This window comes from Hippocampus comes, unplaced genomic scaffold (genome assembly GCF_001891065.2).
Source record: "Hippocampus comes isolate QL1 unplaced genomic scaffold, H_comes_QL1_v1.1 scaffold57, whole genome shotgun sequence".
Classification (NCBI taxonomy): Eukaryota; Metazoa; Chordata; class Actinopteri; order Syngnathiformes; family Syngnathidae; genus Hippocampus; species Hippocampus comes.
In genome coordinates, this window is record NW_017805039.1 from 2,205,230 (window position 1) to 2,220,865 (window position 15,636).

At 40.4% G+C, this 15,636-nt stretch overlaps 1 protein-coding gene across 1 annotated transcript; it reads right to left on the reverse strand.

Annotated features, from left to right (window-relative positions):
* Positions 1-1,625: 1,625 nt before the first annotated feature.
* Positions 1,626-11,340, reverse strand: LOC109512347 (homeobox protein Hox-D9b-like). Its single transcript, XM_019863981.1, has 2 exons — positions 10,410-11,340; positions 1,626-6,000 (listed from the first exon to the last, which is right to left on the reverse strand). The coding sequence occupies exons 1-2, from the start codon at positions 11,113-11,115 to the stop codon at positions 5,756-5,758; spliced, it is 951 nt and encodes a 316-aa protein (XP_019719540.1). The 5' UTR covers positions 11,116-11,340; the 3' UTR covers positions 1,626-5,755.
* Positions 11,341-15,636: the final 4,296 nt, after the last annotated feature.

The window sequence follows — 15,636 nt, forward strand, 5'->3', positions numbered from 1 at the left end:
GTGTGTGTGTGTGTGTGTGTTCTTATATACTTTTACGAGACCGCCTAAAATTTTAAGTCATCCTTCTGTTTCAACTAAAAGGGAGAGGGGACTACTTTTGTACTTTTGATTTTTTATTTTAGGTGTTATCTGCACAGATTTTCAGCATTCAAAAAAAGAGGACAGCGATTCACCGGTTCCATAGCGATTCAATTATTTCTCATGTATTTCTTATTTTGGCTATTATGCCTTTAATACGGGAAGCTACGATGACACAATTACGACTAGATATAGAAAGATAGATAGTTGATGTGTTTAAATAATGTTCTTGTTTCAAATGGAATAATTATCTTCTAAAATAAAAAGTATACCTTTTGAACAGTAGATTATTTAAACATAAACGTGGAATAAGAGGCAACGGGAAATGAAAACGTAAACAGCAACAATAAAAACCCGAAATGTGCAAATAAAAACTCGCGAAAGAAATTAGAAAATAAATACAGATGCAAGATGCACTTATACGGAAAAATATAGACAATGGAATGAAAATGAAATAAAATGGCAAGATTACAGTTGCGCCTGAAAATGCGGAAAATAAAACAAAAAACCTTTAATGTGCATATAAAAGCTCTCAAATAGGAAAACAAATAATACAAATAAAGAGGAAAGTGCAATTAAAGGCTTACACGTGTCGAAAAATTGCAAGGTAGCCTGCACGTGCAGCTAAAATATTTAGGGCGGTGCGAAAAATGTACGTCAAAACAAAAACGTAAAAGCAATCACGACGCCAATTCGACGTACAGCGACGCATTCAAATAAAGTAACGTGAATTGACGTGTCGACGAGTTTTCTCTTCAATTCGTATCCTCTCGTTTTCAGTTCATTGTCGAGCTCGCGGCGGCACTTTTGTGCTTGAGTAAACAAATACGGAATTCTTTCTTTCTTTCTTCGGGTCCTTTCTTTTCGATTGCTGTGCTTGGCTTCCTGGCTCCTTTTGTGGTCTGGCGCTTTTGCACCGAGGTTCGAGGCCGTCGGCTCCCCCGCACCAGCCCCCCAGCTCAGACAATGACTTTAACATTTCGAGGTGCAGTCGAGGCAGGGAAAGGATGTCCAATAAAACCATATAGTCACCGAGACTGTCTGGTCTTAATTGCTTTATGGCTTCTTTTTTTCTCTCTCTCTCGCGCTCTCCCTCTTTAAAAAAAAAAAAAAAAAAGCCACGTCTTTTCTATGCGTGTGTGTGTGTGGTGTGTATGTGTGTAGGATGGCAGAGTAGTAGTGGGGGCAGGGGGAGAAAGTCACGTTTATTCTCCAAATGCATGCTGTTGCTTTATGACCCTGCAGGAGGATGCACTTTATATGGCGGCCATAAACGGGAGGCTTGCCGTGTGGACTTCGGGGCCTGCACAACATATTTTGACAAAACAAGAGCAAGGGGGGGGGGCAGGGGGGCAAAGTGTCTGTGTTTTCTAGTTTTGGGTAGATTGGAAAAAAAAACCCACGGGTAAAAGGCAATCCTATTATTAATGCTCACTGAGCAAGGGAAATAAAGGTCCCAAAATGTAATTTCATGATGCCTGTCAGGGTCATTGATCTCGGAGGTGGGTGGGTGGGTGGGGGGATGACTAATAATGCATATGCATCACTGAGGTTTGTAACGCAGTTTATTTACTTTAAAAAAAAAAAAAGTAGGAGAGCAGACATGATATCTGGGCTCCAGTTGTGTGACGGACATCCCACGGAACACACACACTGTCGGTTGTATTGAGTTGTGTGTCCGCAAGTAGAAAACAAGAAGCAGCAACATTCACATCAGTGTTGTTGTTGTTGTTGTGATCTGACACCTAGCAACCACAGTGCGTTTGCCCACGTGAACAACAACAAATATACAATGACGACAACAACACAAGTCTGTTGGATTACACATGCAGTTTATATAAAAAAAAAAAAAATAGTCACAACATTTTCGCTGTCAATGGGCAGAAAAACTTCGCTCATTGGAACCACAAGCGCTCGTTTCGAAACAAACAGTTTGCTTGTCAAACAATGGTTTGGTTTGCTAGTGGTTTGGCCTTTAGAAAAGATTTCAGCCGGACATGTGAAAATTATGTTTTTCTGTAATTCATAATAAATAACCATAACAATCTCAACATAAGAATTAAAGACTAACATTTCATATTGATTAGCTTAGAATGGACTAGTGGTTAGCACATGTGTCTCACAGTTCTTGCATCTGCATCACTGAAGACTAAATTTTGCACTGATGTCAATCATTTGGCAAATTTCTCGCCTCTGTGTAGCTCCTGCCACAAGCACAATGAAAACATGTATAAGTCGACAAGTGCATCATGTGACTCAAAAATGTAAAACCCAGCTTACTTTAAAATAAGAATAAGAATAAGAAAACCTTTATTCGCCTCACAATGGAGAAATTCCCAATTTACAGCAGCAAAGTTATGAAAGGATTATATATTGTGCGTGTGAATGGTTAGTTGTCGAAATCTTAGTCTGTAAACAACTAAGTAAACGAGTTTCATCTCATTTAATTTAAATCTGCGCATGTGCAGTTTTCTAGGAAAATGCAGTCTGCTACATGCTAATGCTAACCAAACGCAGTGAGGTGGTTTCCATCTCGTTTGCTTATTCCCATTTGTGTCCAGGTTCTGGAGAAAATGATTCATTTATAAAATCGTACCTTTTGTGTGTACAAAAACAACACAGCAGCTATTAGCCTGCGTGACGGACATAAGACCGGTGCCTCATTATGTATATTGGAGTCACATGCTAACTGTCACTACATGCTAAAGCTAACCAAATGCAGTGAGGTGGTTTCCATTTCGTTCGCTTTATTCGCTTTATTTATGTCGGTGTCCGAGAGAATTGTGTCTTTTTTGGTCTTTATTAAAATAAAATCGTACCTTTTGTTGTACAAAAACAACACAGCAGCAGTATGTTCGAGTCACACACTAGCTGTCGCTACGGGCTATTTCTAGCCAAATGCACTGAGGTTTCTATCTCGGTTGTCTATTCACATTTATATCGACATCCCAGAGAATTGTGTCTTTTTGGGCTCATTTGTAAAATTGTGTTCAGAAAAACAACACAGAACCGGTTAGCTTGCGCAAAGAAGACAAAACTGCTGCTTCTTTATGTATGTTGGAGTCACATGCTGACCGTCGCATTGTTTCGACACATTATGTATGCATGTCACGTGGTTGTTATTAAATTACGGCGGGGACAACAATTTCACTTCTGATACAAGCCATGTTGTAAAAAAAAAACAAAGCGCCGTGACTGTCTATTGTAGCAACTATGGCATATGTCACATTCAACAGAGTTTAACAAAGACTAAAAACAATGATGACTGCTGAAGCACATTTTGAGTAACAAAAGATGGCAAATATACCTGTAGAAACCTTGTGAATGCGCCTTCTCGTGCCGAAACCAAACACTAACCAAACATGCAAATATCACCTAATTTCGTTTAAGATGGTCAATACTTACAGATTCCACCTTTCATCTAAGAATTTGTTAGCCATCATTTAAATTTCACACAATTTAGCATCTTCTCAGTCCTGTTTTTGTGTGGTCAAAGCATGTTTTGGTTACTCTTTCTGTGAGGTTTTATAGGTTTACATAAATCATCTTTACTGTACATGTCGGGTCATTACAAGTCATGAGATCAGTTGCGGAGTGCGCCAGAGGGCAATTTCGTAGAAAGTTGTCCAAAGAAGTCTGAGATGAGTTACAAGAGTGTGTACAAGCAGAAATTAAGTAGTATTTCCTAACATTTTACACAACGCGCTGTCAAAGTTTTCAACTAAACACAATGCTACAAAATTGTTGGGGTGTGACACGTCATATTGAGAATTTTGGTTGGAAATTGTATGTTAAGACCTAGACGAGTAATCTGTGCAAGAAGCGATGATCTCCATCACGGTGCTCGAGCATTTCCTAATATTTGACAAAGTTTTCTAGTAATTACAATACTTCACAAACATTAAAAAAAACATGGGAGCGGAACGGGCGTGCAGCATGTCATGATGAAAATTTAGTAGGACATTACACAAAAAGTTTTTGCTTTTTTTTTTTCCTTTCTGCACCATTGCGACACAGCTCTGCAAAAATTGCAAAGCCTGTTACGATACATTCCATGAATTTGGCTGACATGCTGAGCAAACACTTATATATTTTACAATAATTTGATTTCATATTTCCTGCCATCTACTAATTACAACCACCTTACCTACAAATTTTCATTTGAGAATGTATTCATAAATTTGAGAAAATGTTAACCACTAAATTATGTTCACAAATGTAAATAAATAATTAATAGCCAGCCCCCCAATTTCTGTGCACTTTGGCCATATTTCCTAACATTTAAAACCACATGTTATGGATGGATATTGTGAAAGAAAATTGAACGCTATTTATAAACGGACAAGAGCATGACTGCAAGTAAAACTCAGCCGCAATGCAACTTCGCGGGTACATTCCACCAAAATGGCTGACATTTTGCCACAAAAATTTGAAATTTTGCCAGATTTTTTTTTTTTTAGCAGTCATGACAACACATCACAAAATTCTGACGTAAAAAGACAATGTGTTCTCAAAATAATTTAGTTGGAATTTGTACAAAAATTAGTGAGACTGTCAGGAACGAAATTAATGAAAATACTAACATCCGCCACTGTACTTTCCACAAAAATGGCTATATGTGTATTTCCAGCAACATGATAGCGAATCCCCTCAAGAAAAGTAGCAAATTTTTTTGACAAAATTCTCCTGACTGGGGGATCGAACCAAAAACTACTCTGACCTTTGGTACAGTCTGCAGATTTTAGTGCCTCATAGTTTGAGTTCGCTATGATTTTGCGTAAAAATCAGACTGATATAATTTGCCATGATTTCAGTACTTAAGGCATATAATTTCCTAAATCCTAAAAATTGCACAAAATCTGACACAAAAACGTGAAATGTCACTCCAGTTTCGGAGCACACCACATTTTCAAAGTAGTTAATGCGTATGGTCAAATGTTTCAAGTTACCCCTCCAAATAATGACGACTTGCAACTAATATTTTGTTCAAAATCTGACAACATTTTTTGCAATAGAGGGAGAGAGGGAAAAAAAAATAGTTTGGTCAAATAAAATTCGGACATAATTTGGTAGCGTGACTATATTACATCCTGACGTTTTTCCCACAAAAACGTGAAACATTGTTGGCCGAATTTTCAGAGAACATCGGACTTCTTCTTGCAAGAATCAAATGAACATTTGGTACAAAAAGTGTGTTAAGCACTCACCTAAAATTGGCTGACATTTTGCGCGGAAATATTTGACCACAATACTTGAGAACAATTCCAAAGTGATCAGCATACATTATTTTCATGACATTCTTTGATGAGCATGTCAAAGTTACCCCTCCCCCCAAAAAATGTCACTTTGCTCCAAATTTAGCACATAATTTTTGCACAATTTTTTTTGTTGTACAAAATCCTACTAAATTCTCACGAGAACATGTCGACAAGCGGGACAGAAGCAAAAAATATAGTTTTGCTTTCACGTCGACATAAGTGTGTCACAGTGTGGACGTTTTTGTCTTACTTCACAAGGTTTTTGTGACTTAAAAGTCCCGTGACGCCCATTCAGCTCGCACTTGGAAGTTTGAGAAGCTTCCCCCCAATGTTTTTTCTTTTTTTTTTTTTCCTTTTCCTAAAGAAGGTGTACAGAAGCTTATGTTATAACCCCCCACCGCCCCACATCCCTTCCCATCCTATTCATTGATGCTCCTCCTTTCCCGGATCATCAGTTTCTTCATCTTCATGCGTCGGTTCTGGAACCAGATTTTCACTTGGCGCTCGGTCAGATTCAAGAGTCTGGCCACCTCCAGGCGCCGGTCCCGGGTCAGGTACATGTTGTAGAGGAACTCTTTCTCCAGCTCCAAGGTCTGGTGCTTGGTGTAAGGGCAGCGCTTCTTGCGGGTGGACTTGGCATGGATCCAGCTGGCTGATGGGTTCTCTACAGTGGGGTGGGGGGCAAAAAAGAAAAAAAAAAGATAAACATTTGTCGTACATCCACCCCAAAATAAAACGTTGTTATCTGCGAAATCCATACGGTCCTACTTCTTTAAAAGGAGCATAGTCTGGGGCTATTTTTTCCCCTCCTTCCTTCTTTCTTTTGTTTAATCTGAGAAACTGGGATGCCGCTCCCACTGTTGGTCGTTGTTTTTATGTCTCTGAGACAGGTTGCAACCGTTGAGTGAAATTCATTGCTCAGTACTTGTGACATGTGCGATGACACATTTGTTTCGGTGGAATCCATCAAAATGGCCGACATGCAGCAATTTTTACATGAAAATGTTTTCCAAGTACTTTGGTGTTTGAGTGAAAATGGAAATGTCTGCTACGATATGTTTTACAAAAAGTGCGCGACATGGCATGTAGGAAAATGTCAAATTTTGTCAATCAAGTTTTCGGAGCACTTTGGGAATATTGTTGCCCATTTACAAGGCTTTACAAAATAATAAAAAAAAAAGAATCTAGTTGAAAATTGGACTAAAGGTTTTTGGAACATGGATGGGCATGAGCTAGTCTAGTGACCCTACTCAACAAAAAATGTTCAGGCCAACGATGACACATTCCATAAAAATGGCCAACGTGCTACTTGAGAATATTTTTGCGCCATTTCTGCCAACATTTCAAAGTGGTTAGGTTAGGTGATGATCAAAACTTTTGTTTATACCCATTTCCATGCTACCCATCCAAAACATTGTCATTTTGTTACTATTGCAGTGCATTTTTTTTTGTAGGAAGTCCTACTGAATTCTCACATGAACTGAATGGAATGAATTGAAATGAATACAACTTTATTGTCAAATGAGCTGTATGTTGAACATGCCAATGAGGCCTGTGCATGCAAACAAAAAAATTCTGCAAAGAAATAAGTTTTAGAACGCTTGTCCTTTTGATTGAACCCTTGCTTGAACAACATCGTTGCCATAAATTGTGAGACAAATAAAGGTTTTCTTATCTGATCTTAAATGTCAGCAATTTTATATTTCTCAGTTTTTCCCACTGAAATGACTCTTTGGGGCCCCCCAAAAGATGTGTTTTTTAACAGTGTGCTTAATAGTGGCAGTAAACTCAATTTGCTTCAGAGCAAGTAGCAGTTTGGCAGACAGACAACAATTCTCCACGCAGTTTATTGACGTTTGCAGTAAAACTAAACATAAATCAAAGAGAATTTCGCCAAGCCCCTAACTTTGCCTAACAAAAGTGCACTTTCTTAATGCTAAAAAAACAATGTGAAATGCAGTGGTCAAGTGACCAAAACTAGCATCAATATCATGGTGTTATGACCTTCAATCAATGAAAACGCATATAAACGACGGTGCAGCAACCCACGTAGACAGACAACATAACAATTGTTTCAGGCGTATATTCTTTATCATGTGAACATCAACTAAAATTTCTGCAGCTTCCTGAGCAGTTATAACCGCCATACAGTATATGTATGTAAATATTAGTCTGCCCTCTGGTGGCACAGACCAAAAGGCGTTGCACACTCTTAAAGCATCCACACAAGATCCACAAACTGTTTCATTCTTTCCATTCGATTTAATTATGAATTTACTGTCTGTTATTATAAAATGCAACAGTGTCAAGCGCTATTTTTCTTATTCAAGAACACATAAGTGCATGTCAGTCATGGAGATAAGCGCGACAGTAACAAGCATAGGCGAAATATTTTCCCACATTTTTTTTTTTTTATGGTTTGGAGTGTAATATCGGTAATCGAATTTATTCCACCTTGCACATTGAAGTTTGATGAGAAGCGCCCGAAGAATTTTGAGACACCCACTAGCTTATTTTCCATCCTTGCCTCCCTGATGCCATCCCATTCTATTCACCGACACGCCTAAAATGAGGTTTTCCCCAAAACGAGCCCCGGGAAGACCTTTTATGACTGGATGGCTTTTGGGCTCATTGGAGATCTGGCCATGATTGTTTTTTATGTATTCTTTTTTTTTATATTGCCATTCACCCTCACTGCTTCCCCAATCCAAAACATCTTGTCAGGTTTTGTAAGAAGTGCAGTTATAAATCCCGACAAGTCCGATTCTGTAAGGACTCGGGCCTCGGTCATTAAAAAAAAAAGGGGGGGAAAAAATCGAGATATCCTGATCTGTGCGTTTTATTGGCCTCCCTTCTGGGGTTCAAAAATATGGCCGGTCTTGAACGTTCAGGAGCGCCGAGCAACAAGTATATATGAGGCTCGTGTTTCACACTCTGCCATTTAGCAGCTCGCAGCTATTTTAAAGCCTCTTGATTTTTTTAAAATGTTTTTTTATTTAGCACCAAGATGACCTGGAAAATTCACTCTGCCCTGCCTGACGTTTGACTCTTTTTGCACAGTGTAGGATATATATCATAATCGAGTCTGTCAAAGCAAAACAGCAAGATTGCTTTCATTCAGTTTGCTTTTTCGCGACATTTCCACGCAGCATTGGGATGAGCTTGAAAATTCTCAATGACTTGACTTTTCACTCTCTTTTCCCCACCTTGTATATGCACAGGCGTATTTTATACATGCAACATGGCTTGTGGAAACGACTTCGATTGATTTTGAAACATTTTATTTCTGTATTTATTGAGCACTAGGATAATCCGAGAAAATTTCTCTCTGACCAGCTTGAATTTTCATTCTTTTAGCCTTTTATGCACCTTTAAAAATAGTGACACACCCAACAAAATATTTTATAGTGACAGATTTTGTTTATTTATTTTTATGATTAGTATTTTTTTAAAGCACTGAGATGACCTGGAAAATTCTGATTTGACTTTTTGCTCTTTTCACACCGCTCTGCATGCACTGTGAAATTTTATGAGTGTAACATATTCAGATTCTTCTTTTTTTTTTCATTTCAATGGATGTATTTCTATTTATTTATTATATTAGTTTTAGTACTTGACCTAGAAAATATTGACGGACCGAGCAGCAGTGGAACACTACATGGCGTCAAAATGGCATAACACCCAAATTCCTTCAATTCATCTCATCTTTTTTATTCTCTGCACCACTTTAAGCAGTTGGATGACCTGGAAATTTCTCAGTGACTTGACCTATCACTTACTCAAAAGAACATTGTTAAGGCACTGGAATAGCAAAACAACTAAATTGCTTTACTTTTTTTTTTTTGTTCTTGACCTGGAAAATTCTCATTTTCCAGCATGACTTTTCAGTCTTTTTGCACGCGCACACTCGCACGCACACACACACACACACACACACACACACACCAACACTAACGCACACCGTGGCACAAGTTGTAAGTTGCTCTATTTTTTTTCTCATAACTTAATCTATTATATATTATTCAAATGAGCCGCTCCACTTTTCACTCCTTTTCTCCACACAAACGGCGGCATTGTGACATCGTTGCTCAAATTCAGATTTTGTTTTCGTGAATTTCGCACTGCCATTTCCTGAAAAGGGTCACGTGTACTATTTTCACTTGTTTTGTACCCAGACATGCACAAAAATACTTTGCTTGACATTGAAATCGGCACTATTTGTGTTATTTCCGTCCTTGAGTTAATTGGATTAATTTATATGGCTACCGATGCTGACTAGTTGCATTTTATGATTTAACCCACACCCGTGTTTTTTTTTGTTGTTATCTATAGGAAGTTATATTTTAGCAGACTTGGCCTTTCCCAAAATTTTAGTCATTATAATTATTATTTTTCGGTACCACGCTCATGATTTGTGAGGGAAGGTGTATTTACCTCACGACTCCATGACATATTCCTGTTCCGATTTTATCGTCAAAATATCGAAACGTAAAATACACACGCGGAACACTGACAGAGATACACACACATTCTGCCTTTTAAATATAGCAATGCTCCATTTTGATATTTATTTTACGTTTATAGACCGTCGTGTACAACTGCAGTATTGGGGGGGCTGTTTCTCTTCTGCCACGAGTGGTTAAACCACGTCACCGCAATATAAGGAACAGCTATCACAGCAGTTAGACGCCATAAAAACGAAGCATGACAACTTGTGGTTGTCTGCCCGATTCTGCTTGCTTCTGGGGGTCGTGCAGGGGTCCCTAATCAAGTGTCCGACGAGTGCATACGTGTTAATGCTGCGGCGTTATAAACGCACCTGTGCTGCGGGGATGGCGTGGAACGTGCTAAATAACAGCAAAAGTCGCTCTAATTATTTTAATGGACAATAAAGTTTAATACATTGTCGTTGAGGCCCAGAGGACATTTATAGGCCAATAAAAGTCTCTCACACACACTTCCTTACATATGGCCTCATTCCTGCACACACACACGAGCACACAGACGCTTACATCCGCACACATGCACACACTTCTCTCAGGCATAAGGTTCTGGACTTGCACGTTTATTTACCTGGGTCAGGCTGCACCGGTTGTCCTTTCTTCGTGCCTTCCTGGTCCTCCTCTTCGTCCTCCTTTTTGGGCTCCGGCTTCTTGCGGAGCTCCTCGGGGGTTCCCAGCCGCTCGAGCACCACTTCTCCCGGGCTGGCGAAGCTAGAGTCTCCCGGGCTGTCGCGCGACCGAGGCGGCGAGCTGTCGGGCTTCACCGCCTCGAACCTCGGGCTCTGGTTCGAGGGGCAGCCCTGCGCTTGTGGCAGGCACGCGGCGAAGTTGCCCTCCGCGGTGGGGCCGGGGCCCTCCCAGCAGCGGACGAAGCGGCCCTCCGAGGCCGGGGCGAGGTGCTCGGCGTAGTAAGAGGGCTGCTGGGGCTGGAGGTGTGGCGGCGGCGGCGGCTGCTGGTGGTGGTGGCCGAGGAGGTGGTGCGGGTGGAAAAGCCCCGTGATGGACGCGCCAGGAGCGGCCTGAAGCGGCGGGGAAGGGGGCGACGACGCCGAGGGGGGGTTCGTCCACGGCGAGAAGCCATTCAAGCCGCTTTGCTTGTTGGGGAAGTGGGCAAAATCCGGAATGTGCGAGCCCGGGGTCCCCTCCTCCTCCTCCGCGCCGCGGGATGGCTTTGCGCAGCCGGCCGTCGACGCCTGCAAGCCTGCCGGGAGGAAATGTGCGCCGTACGGCTCCTCAGTCTGCAGCCCCATCATGGAATAATAATTTGTTAGCGACATGTTTATTTTATTATTTCAATAAAAAAGACACTTAAAGGCGACTGTAAAACCTTAGATGGGTCAGTATAGTGGCTTCCATCCTCCCCTAAAATGGTAGTAATTTTTTTCCTGCCCTTACCTTCTCCTCAGCCGCCTATTGGTTATGGCGCGGATCACATGGTCACACTGTATTTACCCAGCAGAGCAAATAAATCAAATCATTCTTTTGTGCTCGCAAATGTGATAGGAGGCCTGTGCTATGCCAGATGGACGTGCACACGCGCGCACACACGCACACACACACGCACACACACACACACACGTGCGCGCGCGCACATACATATTCACGTACACACAGATACACACTAAAACTACTTTTACAGGGTGAATGAAATAGCAGAGACGTTTACAAGCACGGTAACGAGGTTTTGTGTGTGTGTGTGTGTGTGTGTGTGTGTGTGTGTGTGTGTGATACTTTCATTGCTTTCATTCTGTCTTTTTATGAGGAGAAATATGAATGAATGAACGAGCACCACTCCGAGTGACCACTCGTTCACTTTTACATCAATCTGAAAATACAACTTAATTGCTACACATGCACTTTTTCACGTGCAATACAAGCAAAAAAAAGCTTTTTTTTATGCAGAGCTTTTTCTATGCAGAGCTGTTTTCTTCTAAAAATAAAACCTAAAAATGCAATTTACAAAAACTAACTATTCACAATGGATGCATATTATATTTCTTAAAAGGCTTTATTTCTTTCTTTCTTTCTTATTTCTTATTTTCTTATTTCTTAAAACAATCTTTGCACTTTGTGACACAAAATATTGTAAAATTTCCCATAACATCTTTTGTGTATCAGATGTTTTATAGCCATGAATAAAATATGGACTAAGACATGCACGATTACATCTCTTGTTTTAATTTACAATAAATATTCATGCTCCATATGCAGCAATTCATAGAGGTGCATGAATATGAAAATTCGTTTGCATATCATTGCATATAAAGACAGTCGTGCGACTAGAATTTCTACAAAAGTTTTATAAATTTGCTTGTTTTCCTGAATATTAAGGTAAAGGCTTGCAGTTATGTATCGACTGCATTTTTGCACATTCAGCTTGGTAGTGTAGAGCAATAATTGCTATTCAAGGTCTTAAAAAGTAATTTTCTCAACACGTATATTATAAATTGCTAAGTCATATTTCTCCTCTTCACAGCACATACATTGTCACAGCGCCACCTGTTGGCTGGATGAATTAAAGCTCTTTCAATGAGGCCTTCATTTGTCCTCAGCTAACCTCCATGGAACCTCATTCAATAAGCGTATTTATTATGCATTGGTGCTTAAAAATAAACATTTCAGTGTGAGCGGGATCCCCCTGGAATTGAACACTACTGCAGCTACATTTCACCAATCAGGCTACCACATGAAGTTTTCCATCTGCAGACGTCGGGGTCGGGGGGAGAGGGAAAAATAAAAACAGTTAGCAGCTTGCATGCAGCCAACACTTGAGAGCGGCCATATTTCACCTCCTAAAATGTCCTCGCTGCTTTATCGGCCTAGAATAAACCCCCGCCAGTAGGTCTGGGATTAAAGAGAGAAAGGCATGAATCAGCTCCTAAAATGTCATTTAGCTCTTAGCTCCTAGTTAGTAGTGGCTGTGGCTTGCATGATGCAGCCCTCGGAGGTTTGTGCCTGCCTCAAGGGGGCGCTGACTTCTAGCCGTCTGAAGCTTACACCTATATTACCACAGAGGAAGTGTTAAAAGTTTTGTTGGAAATCCCTTTGGATTTACTAACAATGATTATCAAAGTGTGGTAATAGTACCAGTAGAGGTAGGTGGGCTCCCTCTAGTGGTATGTGAAAGGATCACTCAATTAAATACAAATGCATTGTACAAAATTTAAAACGTGAAAGGCAATCAATCATTGAGCATTGCCTTTTTGGGGGGGAGGGGGGGATATCGTTCAAGGCCTACGGTAGAGGACTATTTTTGTTATTTAAAAAAGAATTTCAAAAATTTTTGCTGGTGTTTTTTTTTTTGGGCACCGGAATTTTCCATTAATTTGAATGCCGGGATTTGACTGGAAATACAAATGATTTCAGTAAAGCCACTGAATTAATTAAACTCTTAAGTCAAGGCAACACTGTTTGATGAAATAATAGGTTATCAAATATAAAAATTAAAAAGCAATTGTATGCGAACTGTTCATTTAAAACAGTAAAGCTACTGTATTGGTCTTTCGAGTATTTCTCCTTCCAGTAATGCTTTTATTCCGCTCCTCTCTTTCCATAAAACCTCCCACATCACCGCAGTGCACATTCTACACATAAAAGAGCTCATACCTGGCATCGACCTGATTTGCATAATTGCATTTCCGGCAAGATGTTAATTGTGTTCCCACATTGCATAGACTTGGGTCGTCAAAATGACACCGAGGAATCAATCAGAATCCAACGTGATGTGTTCTCATCGCATATTGCTATCGCCTATGGAAATGTCAACGTTATCTCACTTGGCAAGTGGATGGCCTCCACTTCTATGGAGAGCGCCTTCAGCATTTGTTCCATATCCCTGCAATCCAGCTCCAGGTCCGTCGACTCGTCGACTCAATGACCTCACGAGTAAGACAAATTCAGCACATTTCGTGTGATCTCAACTCTGCTTTATTTCTTCTTTCCGTAGCTATCTCAACTCTTGAATAAACGCTCAAACAACTTTATGGTGAAACCATGTGAGCATTTCTGCGATCTCCTTGCTATCCATCTTAAGGTCCATAAACTAGCAAGCTGGACAAGTTAGCACACACACACGTAGAATGACGAGGGAGCACCAAAACCTCACTTTATGCCTTTTACTACCGGATGGCATTTCTGCACACTCGAGAGGCAAAACTGTCCACCAGTTGACTCGTCTCCACGCTATTCATACAACATGTGAGGCGTTAGATGTTAACTAGTAGAACTCAAACTGTGTAAAAATATGTAGTAGAACTAGTAGCACACCGTTGTTAACCCTTTCACGCACCAATAATTAAAGAATGCCAAAATTCTCCTGCCGGTGTGCAGAAATGTCATGCTTGTTGTTATACTAGTGCCCTGAATTGTCTTTACTCGTGAGGACAAGGAGTCGACTAGTACACTGACCTCAAGCTGGATATCAAGGATATACAGTACTGTCAGATAAATGCTCAAACACTTTTTAGAGGTACTAGTCGTGTAAAAAAAAACAAAAAAAAAACATTCTAATAAGACGCAGTCATTTTGGTCATCCTACTATTGAACTTATTTGTCTTACTCGTGTGCGCTAGTACATGGACCTTACAATGGCGATCAAAATGCGGAATCAAACAAAAGGCTTTCCATTAACTAGTAGCATATTATATTCTTACTAATAGTACTAGAAGCACGCAATTGTCACTGAGTACGGTTTTACCTGACTATTAATATGTAGTTGTCCTAAATCGTGTACAGAAATTGCTTATATGTTGTTTTACTTGTGCACTGAATTCTCTTTACGACTCTTAGTGAGGTCAAAGAGTGGACTAGTACATTGAATTTGAGATGGATATTAAATCAAGGCTTCAGTTGGTTTCCAGAGACACTAGTAGTGAAAAAAGACCTTACTTAAGACATACAGTCATTCCACAAGTGTTTTGAAATTTCTTTCGTGAGGAGCGTACTAGCACGTGGACCTCAAGCTTGATACGAAGTATATTGAAAAATGCTAAACTGCCTTTCAAGAGGCACTAGTCATGGGGAAAAAAAATTACTAGTTAGACAGTCATTCCACTACTGCATTGTGTTACTAGTGAGGAGAAAGGGTGTACTAGCACATGGAATTCAACCCTTTCAGGCACAGCGGTTACTCCAGTGGACAGCTTATCATGTTATCAGGTTACAGGTTATCATTATTGGTGCATGAAAGGGTTACGCTAAATCACAAGGAAACTGAATAAATGCTGCACAATAACAAAAAAAAAAACCCAAAACTTTTCATACACTTCAGGTGGCAAAGCACACTAGATTCCTTTTTTTTTTCTTTTTTTCCGCTGGACTTTAAAGGTTGATCAAATGACAATGAGGCAGTAATGCACAATAAAGTGGAAGTGCATGAGTGTTGGCCCACACAGCTGAACAGGCTGCTGCCGCACTTTATTGCCGCTCATTTAAAACACAATCTCCTCTTTCATGTGCCTGTCTGTGTCTGTGTGTGTTCACGTCACACACAGACACACACACAGACACACACACACACCTACACACATAGGCAGACAGGCTGTGGAATGAATGTGAAGAGTGTATTACCCCCCCAATAAAAGTGGCTGTGCTGGTGGAAATTGCGGGACTGGGAGGTGCTGATGTGTGCGGTTCAAGTTTCAGACTTGGACTCGTCTGAGACACACGTACGCGCGCGCACACACACACACACACACACACACACACACACACACACACACACGGGATGAGTTTGTGTCTTGGATTACCCTTCACACATGGACGGTACACAAATGTGCCGTAACCTAGCAACAAAGTGA

What these genes read in the sequence shown, in the direction of transcription:
- LOC109512347 (XM_019863981.1), bottom strand. Translation starts at nt 11,115, where the DNA reads ATGTCGCTAACAAATTATTATTCCATGATGGGGCTGCAGACTGAGGAG. An exon ending in ACCGGTGCAGCCTGACCCAG is followed by an intron (nt 6,001 to 10,409) that starts GTAAATAAACGT and finishes ACCCCACTGTAG; the next exon opens with AGAACCCATCAGCCAGCTGG.